This window comes from Sinocyclocheilus anshuiensis, unplaced genomic scaffold (genome assembly GCF_001515605.1).
Source record: "Sinocyclocheilus anshuiensis isolate Anshui unplaced genomic scaffold, SAMN03320099.WGS_v1.1 scaffold1804, whole genome shotgun sequence".
NCBI classification, from domain to species: domain Eukaryota; kingdom Metazoa; phylum Chordata; class Actinopteri; order Cypriniformes; family Cyprinidae; genus Sinocyclocheilus; species Sinocyclocheilus anshuiensis.
Genome location: NW_015555844.1, coordinates 569,291 through 580,801, shown reverse-complemented (window position 1 = coordinate 580,801; position 11,511 = coordinate 569,291). Strand labels below are relative to the sequence as shown.

General features: G+C 36.7%; 1 protein-coding gene across 1 annotated transcript in view; it reads left to right on the top strand.

Moving 5' to 3' along the window:
• Positions 1-5,989: 5,989 nt before the first annotated feature.
• Positions 5,990-11,511, top strand: part of LOC107675605 (palmitoyltransferase ZDHHC13-like) — a 20,355-nt gene continuing 14,833 nt past the window's right edge. The window contains exons 1-6 of the mRNA XM_016470008.1: positions 5,990-6,140; positions 6,894-7,099; positions 9,195-9,317; positions 9,963-10,040; positions 10,287-10,431; positions 10,530-10,594. Of these exons, the coding sequence (XP_016325494.1) occupies positions 6,117-6,140; positions 6,894-7,099; positions 9,195-9,317; positions 9,963-10,040; positions 10,287-10,431; positions 10,530-10,594 (641 nt within the window). The 5' untranslated portion in view covers positions 5,990-6,116. The remainder of the gene's footprint in view (positions 6,141-6,893; positions 7,100-9,194; positions 9,318-9,962; positions 10,041-10,286; positions 10,432-10,529; positions 10,595-11,511) is intronic.

Sequence of the window (11,511 nt, the reverse complement as noted above, 5' to 3'; positions counted from 1 at the left end):
ATGGAACATGATCTTTACTTAATATCCTAATGACTTTTGGCATAAAAGAAAAATCGATAATTTTGACCCATACAATGTATTTTTGGCTATTGCTACAAATATACCCCAGCGACTTAAGACTGGTTTTGTGGTCCAGGGTCACATATTGTCACAGTCTTCAGCGGGTGTGCCCAGGAGGGCCACCAGATGACTGTGTTCTGGGAGCACATGGCTTGTGTTGTGTTTGTCTGTTGCCATGTGCTCTCTCCTGTCTATTGTCTGGCCCCTCCCATCTTGTTACCTCGTTATTGTTTAAGTTGCTCCACCTGTGTCTCCCTCGTTAGCCTCCTCGTTTGGTTCCTATTTATTCTCCTGGTGTCTGTCATCCTGTGCTGATCTGTCATTTCTCATTGTGTGTGTTTCGTGTCTGCATGTGGTGCAGCTTTAGGCCTGCCTGTCTGTTTTTCCCCCTCGGGGTGGTTTGAGTTTGTTTTTGTTTCATTTTTTTACTAAAATAAATAACCATTTCTCCTGCACTTGAGTCCTCGCTTCATCTCCCCGCACGCACTGTGACACATGCTTTGACTTAAATTTTCAAAAACTGTTAATGTGACATTTCACCCAAATATCAAAGTTTCTATTTTTTCATCTTAGCTAACATCCCTCACACCGAAGAGGTCTCATAGCAGACTATTTACATGTGTGGCTGAGGTTTTCTTGCCCCAAAAAGCTCAGAAAACTCTCTCAGTTGTACTTCAAATCAATACGGGAATAAATATTGTCAGAAATGTCATTTTAGTGTACTGGGGGATTTCTTTTCTTTCTTTTAGCTTCAGAGATCTCAAGATTTATCATGTTGACTTGACCAGAAATGGGGCTTAACTGCATTTACAGTACTTTTGCTGGTTTTCCACATACAAACAAATGTGGAAAATATACAGTTTTGTGACAGATAGAAGAGAAGGAATAGCATAACACACTTAGCATTGCATAGTGATGCTTAGGCATCGATATTCCTGACACTGACAGTCAGAGATTGCAGCAGATGAATGGATGGCCCAAAGTGCCACACACGCAAATGTCCTTCCATGTTTTGTCTGGCTTATTCAGATGTAAATTTCCTTCCTTTCTCTGGGGGTGTGGAGGAGGGTGGGAGGTTGTGGGGGCCAGACTGAAAAATCTAGCCCAAATTGAAATGTCAATAGTAATTTTTGGCATACTGGAACCTTTAAGAGTCAAGAGCTCCTTCCCTCGTGAGGAGAGAGAGAGAGAGAGAGAGCGCGCGCGGTCGTCCTCTGGGAGTTGATGTCTTCTTGACAGACATGCTGAAGTACCAGGGAATACTACCTTCTTTAATGGATTGATGAATGAGCTTTGCTTCATTCTCCTTCTCTGCACAAGCATGTCTGGATAGCGGTGAATGCTGATGGTGTACATTCATTCATTTAACATTCAGCTGGATATGTTTCTTCTTAGGGGTGTTTGGGGTTTAGGGTGAGAACAAAGCCCTATCCTGAAGTATCACAGTTTAGAGTATAAAATGTGCTACAGGCATGAATGATGCTTTAAATTGTTGAGAAGATGTGTGCTCTTACTTTTCTATGTGATATGACTTATAATAATAAAACAAATGGCAAGAAATCTCATATACTTACATTGAAGGAGTGTCATAAAAACCAGGATATTATGTAAACTTTTAACTTGGGCCACTAACATTTTAAAATAAATAAATATGCCAAATACTGTAATTATGTATATTAATTTTTTTTTTTTTATTGAAATTAACAAATTTTGCCTGTATATTTAAAAAAAAATTGCATATATATTTTCGTAAATCTTCCGTTAGAAAAAAGTCAATTACAGTGTACAAAACAATTATTAAAATAAAAAATGACATTAGGTCCAAGTAGTTTTTATGCACTAGTAAGCAAGTATATTTGTGTTTTGAATTTTTGTGTGTGTGTGTGTGTACCAACAAGTACACTATAATGTATTTATTTATTTATTTTTTTTTATTATTATTTTTTATTTTATTTTTTTAAAGATTCTATTTCAGCTTTTCTACTTAAAAAAATACATTTGATTCAATGGGTTACATGCTGTTTCTTCATAATTGTTTGTAAAAATTTACTAGAAATTTCTGGGTGAAAACTGTTTCTCGTTTTTTTCAGTGTAGTTTGACATCCCACTGAAGTTTAGAATAATTATTCTGTCCATAACTTTTTTGGACTGAGCTGTCAATGCTATCATAAAATGTACTGATGTAAGTAAAAAGTTCTTTCAATTTGCTGTTTAAAATGTTTCTTGTACTAAAACACATAAAAATGGCTGGCAGTTCATTACATAGCTCAATCAACTATAATAAAGAATTTGTAAATAAAAACAAGGTTTCACAGTGCAGTGTATAAAAGAAAGAAGCAAATGACGTTTTTAAATTTCTTATGAATTCTTGTTGCGTTTATTTTATTTTTTATTTGTTTTGTTTGACAATTTCTCAGGCAGAAACACCGCATGTTTCTGGTTATGATGATTTTTTTCTCCTACAGATTCAGTATGGATTAGTTTGGTCTTGAGGTGATCTTGACTCCCCATGTGTAAATATGATAATCAGTTCATCTTATGTTGTGTTAATGAGTGCAGGAGTCATCAGGAACACCTGCATTTTTTTAACCCAACAAAAAAAAAAAAGCTTTTGAACTTGAGAAGAACTTGGTGGAAGGAAAATCACTTGAAACCTTATTGCAGCTTTGGGAGGCCTTGACATTCTTTATTTTCAAGTCCATAGCAAATGGCCTTCAAATATTGATTTTGATGTCTGGGCAAATTGCCCAGAGTTATGTGTGTCCCCTTTTATCAAACCAGCACAGCCCACACAAAACTCCATTCCACATAAAATGGATCACCGGGCTGATTATGGTGAAGTATGAATGAAGAGAGATGATACATCAGCCATCGAGGATACAGATGCATACAAACACTAAGCCGAGACGGATCGTTTCGTGTGCATGTGCGTATATATCTGTTTGTTCATTGGTTTGTTTGTTTACATGAGCCTCTCATAAATAAAAACCAGATCCCTTCTGATAACCGAGTGTCTTTTTTATATATAACTCAAGCTCAAGATTTTCATTTGCATTCAGTTGGAAATCTATCAAGAGTAAGAGTACTAATAGTGTCCAATGTACCGTTTTAGCATGCTTGCACCTTCACAAATTAATATCAAGCATATTTTGTAAGCTTAAAGTGAAATGTGTGGTGGAATACAGGAAGTTCAAAGTGTGGCGGCCCACCAGTTTTTAGCTCATTAGTTCATGATGTCCGCCGCGCGACATGCTCATGTAAGAGCGCTAAACACACACGAGACAGATGGAGACAAAAGCTCAGCATCATGCCTGCAGACATCTTTAACCTCTCTGTACTGCCATTACATACTAATGAGATCAGATGAACTGTGCTGGTTTTGTGAGGATTGGAAGAGTGTGAGGACGAGGAATATGTCTGCTACAGGAAACTGTAATATGGTTTTGTTATAGTACACGAGTTGTGAGTAGCTATGTCATCCATACTTGTGTGTTTTGTCACTTCAATACGGCTGCTCTCCTAAGGCTCTCATAAATCCATAATACATACTTCCTTTATGACAAAAGGGCCTTGACTTCAGAGATATTTCACAATGGTTTGAGTGCTGGGTCGCATACATTACCGTTAATGAGACTGTAGAACAATGTAAATACATCAATCTCCTCAATGTAATTATGTTCTCTCAGCCCTGGAATAAAAAAAAGAGAGATTACATGGAGCCCCTGCTGATTCAATTAATTATGCTAATAAACTCTTGGTCTCCCATAGGTATTAATGAGCTGTATATATGTAGAGTGACTACTATTCTTACTCCAGCTCTGAAATCAACCTCATAAACAGGTTTCTGAAGATGCCTATAATTCAACAGTTCATTGTTCAAATTAGTTAGATAGATAGATAGATAGATAGATGTGTCTGTAGGTAAGTGTCTGTGATTGTGTAATATCTCTATCTCTGGTTCAGGTCCAGTTGAGTGTGGTTTGGAGACAGTAATTCACAGGAGTGTGAAGTGATGGATCTCTTCAGGCTTTGATTGATCCGTGGCAACATGATCAATAGTTCTGTACTGGCAACAAAATGTTTTGAGGGGTTTTTCCTGGCTGAGGAGCTTCCATTAGTAATTTACAGGATATGCTGCCATCTGGTGATCACTATACACTCTTAAAAATAAAGGTTCCAAACGGTATATATCAGTGAACCTTTTGTGCAATGGAAAAGTCCTATGGAACCTTTATTTTTAAAAGTTTATGTCCCAGATCTTGGAATGAAAAGGAAGGAATTCAACTACATGTCATAACATCCAGGCATTCAAAAATAGCAATTAAACTCCTCCTGTTGGTTATATGATCTAAAAAAATTCAGTCAGTTATTTAATGAATGACCAGTTAATGATAATTGTTTCTCAAGACCTTTTAAAAAAAGGTGTTGTGGTTTATTACGGGTTTGATGCGCTAAAAGAAGACATTCTGCCACACTGCTATGCTTTAAGCTGAACTGACAATATCATCTGTGTTCTTAAACCTGCAGCAGCCCAGTTAAACTAGATTCAGTCAGCATAAGATAATACTTAAAATCTTGTATTTACATTTTTTGTTTCTTTACCAACGACAATGCAAAGGCACATGTGACACGTATGTAAAATGTATAGGCAAATATATGTGTCTCTATATGTACGTTTATACTTTGGGGACATATAGCCTAGGCTACACATTTAGAAAAATTATTCATAAAAAAGGAAAACTGTACTTAGTTTCATAAAATAAAATAAAAAGGAATACAACAAGTTTTCTAGGAGTAGTGTTAGGGTTTGTCCAACAACAGTATATTTGCATGATATCATATAGCCTACTAAAATAGTAGGCTATTACCAAGGAATTTTTTGTTAGCTCTGTAGAAACCTGGAATAGTGTGATTAGATTTATTATTTTAATAAATTCACACAATGCCTGAAAACAATCTCATTCACATATGCTTTGGTTTTCACAATGTTTCACAAACTGAACCGGAACAGCATGTTTAACTGGTATATGACCCACGCAGAGTGTAAAACCTGATGTAACGATAATCTGCATTTCTGACATACGATGGCTCCTGTCTCTGTCGGTAGACAGACAGGAATCCGCTCTTGTTCGGAAGGAAATACCATTTTTTTTTGTAAATTTCAATTTGCACATAATATACCTGTACATACAACTGTCTGTTGTTATATACCTGTACATACAATTGTCGATTTGTATATTTTTTATTCCTTATTTTACTTGTTCTATTTTTTATTTATTTTTATTTTTTATTATCTGTGTTTTTTGTTCTGTCACTGGCATTCTGTTACACTGTGGAAGCTTCTGTCACGAAAACAAATTCCTCGTATGTGTAAACATACCTGGCAATAAAGCTTATTCTGATTCTGAAAAAGGCAAACAAAAGCAACGTCACTGAGACAAAGCGGCCAATCAGAGCGCAGGATTTGTCACTCGTATCCACTGAACCGGAACAGCATGTTTAACTGGTATATGACCCACGCAGAGTGTAAAACCTGATGTAACGATAATCTGCATTTCTGACATACGATGGCTCCTGTCTCTGTCGGTAGACAGACAGGAATGCGCTCTTGTTCGGAAGGAAATACCATTTTTTTTTGTAAATTTCAATTTGCACATAATATACCTGTACATACAACTGTCTGTTGTTATATACCTGTACATACAATTGTCGATTTGTATATTTTTTATTCCTTATTTTACTTGTTCTATTTTTTATTTATTTTTATTTTTTATTATCTGTGTTTTTTGTTCTGTCACTGGCATTCTGTTACACTGTGGAAGCTTCTGTCACGAAAACAAATTCCTCGTATGTGTAAACATACCTGGCAATAAAGCTTATTCTGATTCTGAAAAAGGCAAACAAAAGCAACGTCACTGAGACAAAGCGGCCAATCAGAGCGCAGGATTTGTCCCTCGTATCCAGGAAGTGGAAGATGCGCCGAACGCACGCCCGACTTCAGTCTCTGTCAGCGTAAATTCTTCATGATCAATCACTTATAACCTCGCACAGAAGTGATGGACTGGTCAGAAGGAGACGGAGTAAGAGAGAAAATGTTTTATATTCTCTTTTGTTTCGTCATTAAATGGATTCATTAGACCGGTTAAGCTAACTTAGCATCTATAGCTAACTGATCACCTGTGTCTACGTTTGTGTGTCTATTCAACTAGCACTGTACATTTTATACATGTAATTATTTGATTAGATCTTGAAAACAAGCCCAAGCATGATTATTGTCTTTGATTGGCAGTAACTGACCATAAATATTGGCTAAATATAGAACATGGTTATGGGTCAGCTACAGTTTTCAGATAATAGGAAGGTTACATTAGCATATTAAAAGTTCAAACCATCACTACAAGGAAGCAAATCAGATGTTTACTAGCAACATGTACCGAGCTGAACTAAATCTCTGTCTTTTGTTTAAATGTGCACTCATATTGTTTGTTAATTTAAAAAATAATACATTAAAAATGTTTGCTTTTTAAATAATTAAATATAATTTGGCATGGAGACCCCAGACCTGTCAGTCCTCTAGAAAAATCTGTTTTATTTTACTTGGAGAGAGTCTCCCTCCTGGGCACTGCCATGTTCATGTCACATGACCAGCCTTGGCATGCACTTGTTACTACAACCATTACTACTAATATGAATAATAGTAATACGTTTTCTACACACATCTGTCAGTGGATGTGTGTAGAAAACAAATTCAATTGGTTCATTTTCAAAACCAGGCGCATTTGATGTTAACCTTAAAATTAGTCAGAAATAACTTGTGTTGTAATATTTTACAGTGCCACTCCCATGGTCACATGGGTGACAGTTGCCATGGACACGGCGGAGGTCACTCCCACGGTCATGGAGGACCTGGATTTAGCGGTTTTATGCCCGGTGGCTTCCACGGCCAGCTGGTCCCGGGACCTCTTGATCCCACGCAGCAGCCGAGGAAGGTCTCCCACCCGGAGGACAGCAGTTCCTGGGATATCGTCAAAGCGACACAGTGAGACTTATTCCCTTGACGTGCAATAAACACAATGGGATTACACTTAATAATCAGAGCGGAATGTTTAGCTGCTGGTGATGTTATTAAGATGCCCTGGAGATTTTGTCACAGCTGTATACTAAAAGTATTTGTGTGATTATAGGAATTAGTTTAAGTGTGAATCTCACAAAATTGATGCTCAGATCACATTTCACTCCTAAATAATAATAATAAAAAAACTTGGCTGATTTTGCCAATTTTTGAATTTTCAGCAGATCCTTCAGAAATCATTCTAATATGCTGATTTGCTGCTCAAGAAACATTTCTTCTTATCATCAATGTTGATAACAGTTGTGCTGCTTAATAATTTCTTGGAAACTGTGATGTATTTTGTCAGGATTTATTTTAAGAATGGAAAGTTCAAAAGAATAACACCTATAACATCATACTCATATAATCATACTGATCCCTAAACTTTTGAATAGTAGTGTCTGTTAATACTTTTTTTTCTCTCCCAGATTTTGCATTTACTGTTTTACAGGATTTTTTTGTAATGCAATATAGATTATTGGAGTTGAAATTAGAGGTCGACCGATAGTGGATTTTGCCGATACCGATAGCTAGGTTGGACCACACTGGCCGATACCGATTAATTAACCGATTGTTTTAAAATTGATACTGAACAAAAACTAAAATAGTGCTTTATTAACAAAACCAGTACTGAACCATACTAGTAGTAGTAGTAAAAAATAATAATAATAGTAATAGTAAATGTTGAAATTAACACACTCTAACAAGGAACAATACTTACACAGCTTTCATTAATCTTAATGCTACAAATGGACTCTTATTTTAAAGTGTTACCATTTCATTTCAACTGTCATGCTTAAAGATGCACATCTTTAAATATATACACAAAGGCTATAGCATTAAAATTAAATACATATGGATATTGTATGTATACTCTCAGACTTGAACTGCCTCTATTCTTGAACACTTGATGATTATCTCATCAAAATAAAAGCACAGCGCTGAGTCTAGGAGAACTCACCGGTATCACACACACTCCGGACGCGTCGCGTTCAATTCGAGCAGTGATCTAAAACAGTTTATTTAATCACCAAACATTCAAGACTGAACAATTTGGTATAGATGAGTTTGAAGTTCGGCGTTTAAAAAATGGAGCAAACGGAAAGAGAAAGCGCGACCTATATTATAGCTCTATAAATGAAGCACACAGACTTTAGAGCCACAGAAAGACAAACGTTTTGCTGAAAATGCACAATACACAATTCATTATGTACATTAACAACGATTCGGGACCAATATAATGTAATTTAAAGGAAAACTATGTGAATGGCGCTCTGTGGCGCGGCAGGATTTTCTGTCGGCTGCATTTAAATCCGCGTCTGAAGTTTCCCGCTCTGTTCAGCGTGCAGTATCACGTGTCTAAACAAATAGCACGTGCTGTCAATGATTTCAACCACTAGAGGCCGCTCTCGCACTGTATAATGACAGCAGACCCTTCTCAGCCGCTCCAGCAATGGACGCAACCCGGGAAAACTATCGGCATGGATTTTTGACGATAACCGATAGTTCCAGCAATCAACTATCGGTGCCGATTAATCGGCAAAACCGATACATCGGTCGACCTCTAGTTGAAATGTGCTTAATTGACAATGCAAAACCTCATAATGGTCCTGAATGGTCCGTGTTATTGAGAGTTAAACACTGTAGGGATATTTCAAGCATCCAGTAAATATTTCACATATGTTCTTGATCTTACTCTGAAATCTAGCTGTTCAGTAGTGAGTAGAAAGATTGTGTAAACAGATCATTCATCTTCCCTTTGTGTAGAAGCAGACAATACAAATACACAATACTATTGTGCTGTTGTAATATCTGGCTTTCTATTAACTCAAGCAGCGTCCATATCTGTTGTCTCACCTGCATGCTTCACACTGCTCAAATAGTTCATTTCCATTAGACGATGCAGATCTTTTGTTCATGCAGAAAACCTGCATTGTATGTGGGTATACATGTTCAATCAAGTCAATTCTGATGAAAAAAAAAAATCTGCATCTTTCTTTCTCTTGTTTATTTTAAATTGTAGGTTTGGTGCTCTTGAGAGGTGTAAAGAACTTATCGAGGCTGGTTATGACGTTAGGCAGCCTGACAAAGAGAATGTTACACCTCTCCATTGGGCCGCCATCAATAATCGAGCAGATATTGTCAAGTAAGATTTGTGTTTTTTGTTGTTTTCATGTTTTTGTTTTTTTTGCATGCAGTTTGGAATATTTAAGATTTTGAAATGTTTTTGAAATAATCTCTTATGTTCACCAAGACTGCATTTATTTGATCAGAAATATTTTAATATGTAATTTATTCCTGTGATGCAAAGCTGAATTTTCAGCATCATTACTCCAGTCTTCTCTTCAGTGTCAAATGATCCTTCAGAAATCATTCTAATGTGATGATTTTGTGCACAATTATTATTATTAGTGCTCAGCTAATAATGTTTCTTCTTATTATTATTATTATCAATATTTAAAACAGTTTTTGCTGCTTAACATTTTTGTTTTTGTGATGCAGCATTTATTCAAAATCTCAGCTTTGCCATAACAGGAATAAATTACATTTAAAAAATATATGCAAATAGAAAACAGTTCTTTTAAAACTGTAATATTACAATTTTTACTGTATTTTCGATCAAGTAAATACAGCCTTAAGAGACTTCTTTCAAAAACATTTGAAAAAATAAATTATTCCCAACTTTTGGCAGCCAGTGTACATTACTATTAAACAGTTGCAACACGTAAATCACTTCACTTATTAAACCTATTCTTATTTGTATTTGCATATGTTCTGCTGTGTTTCATAGATACTACATATCTAAAGGAGCTGTCATAGACCAGCTAGGCGGTGACCTGAATTCAACACCACTCCACTGGGCCATACGGTATGTTTCAGATATATACAGCAATAAATTTGCAATGACCTTACATAGTGGAACATGTCCTAGTAAATGTAATGAACTACACCTGTGTGATCTTGAAGAACTGACATCTGCATTCATCCACTAAAATCACCAAAACACAGTCAGTTAAAACCAGTGCAAAAATGGCTTTGAACAATGTTGGTTCTAAAAGTGGCACTTGAGCATGTTTTATATCTGCTGATGTTGTTCCCGGTCACCCCTGAACAGACAGGGTCATTTGTCTATGGTCATTCAGCTGATGCGATATGGAGCCGATCCATCATTAGCAGATGGTGAAGGGTATCGGGGTCTCCATCTGGCTGTGCTCTTCCAGCATATGCCCATCGCTGCGTACCTTATGGCCAAAGGACAGGTGTGACACAAGCACAAAGTGACATTTTAAATAACGATGGAAGGTTTGAATACTGAGAAATGCGGTTGAATACTATTCTTGTTCCCGTGTTGTTGTAGGAAGTGGATTCGCCGGACATAAATGGACAAACTCCACTAATGCTGGCAGCACAAAAAATCATCGGGTAAGATTATTAAGTAACTATGAAACTGTTTTTGAAATTTAACACATGTAGAGATGCAGATAAATACAGCCTCGGTGAGCATAAATAAGAGACTTCTTTCAAAAACATTAAAATGTCTCACCAACTCCAAATTTTTGAACAGCATGTGTACAATTTTATATCTGTCATTTCTAATTTATAGGCATCTTGTACAGGCATTTGGCCTACAGTGAGTGTTAAAGGTGCAATAGGTGATTGTCTTCAGAAACATTTTTTGTTATGCTGGTTGAAAGTCTCTTCACATTCCAATAGCAATTATTAAGTTAAGTGGTCTAAATGTATTTATCTGTATTTATATATTCTGTGGAAGGCGTAGGACCAAGAAAGGTTCATCCAATCAAAACGCTTGGTCCGAGCGTTTTAATTGGCTTTCCTACCTGCCTGTCAACTTATGTATTAGCTAGAGATGCTCCGATCAGGATTTTTGCGGCCGATACCAATGCCGATTCTGATGCTTCAAACTTTATATAGACGGTTTCAATGGGCGCACGCGCCTGGCCCAAAGTTAACTTCCGGTCTGTGTTTGTTTATCAGTCTGGCTATGGCGCTGGCTACAAACGCAGTTAAAGTTAAGGTGATGAGTAGACTGAAGTTGGGCTCAGGTGGTTGTGCTGCGGGATGTGTTTCCCATACATTTATTTATTTGTGGCACTCGCCACAATATCAAAACTGACGGATTTTCCAAAAGGCTTCGTTGAATAAACATGAGCACGTACTGCACGTTTAAAAATCAAAATGAGGTGCGGGTGTTTTTATATCACTGTATTTCTGAAGGAAGACTATCTTTAGAAAATGTTCGATGTCATTTTCATTTCATCTTGCATGTTATATGCCTGATAAAGCAGCGTTTGTGAGCTCAGCGCTGCTTTGTGTACAGC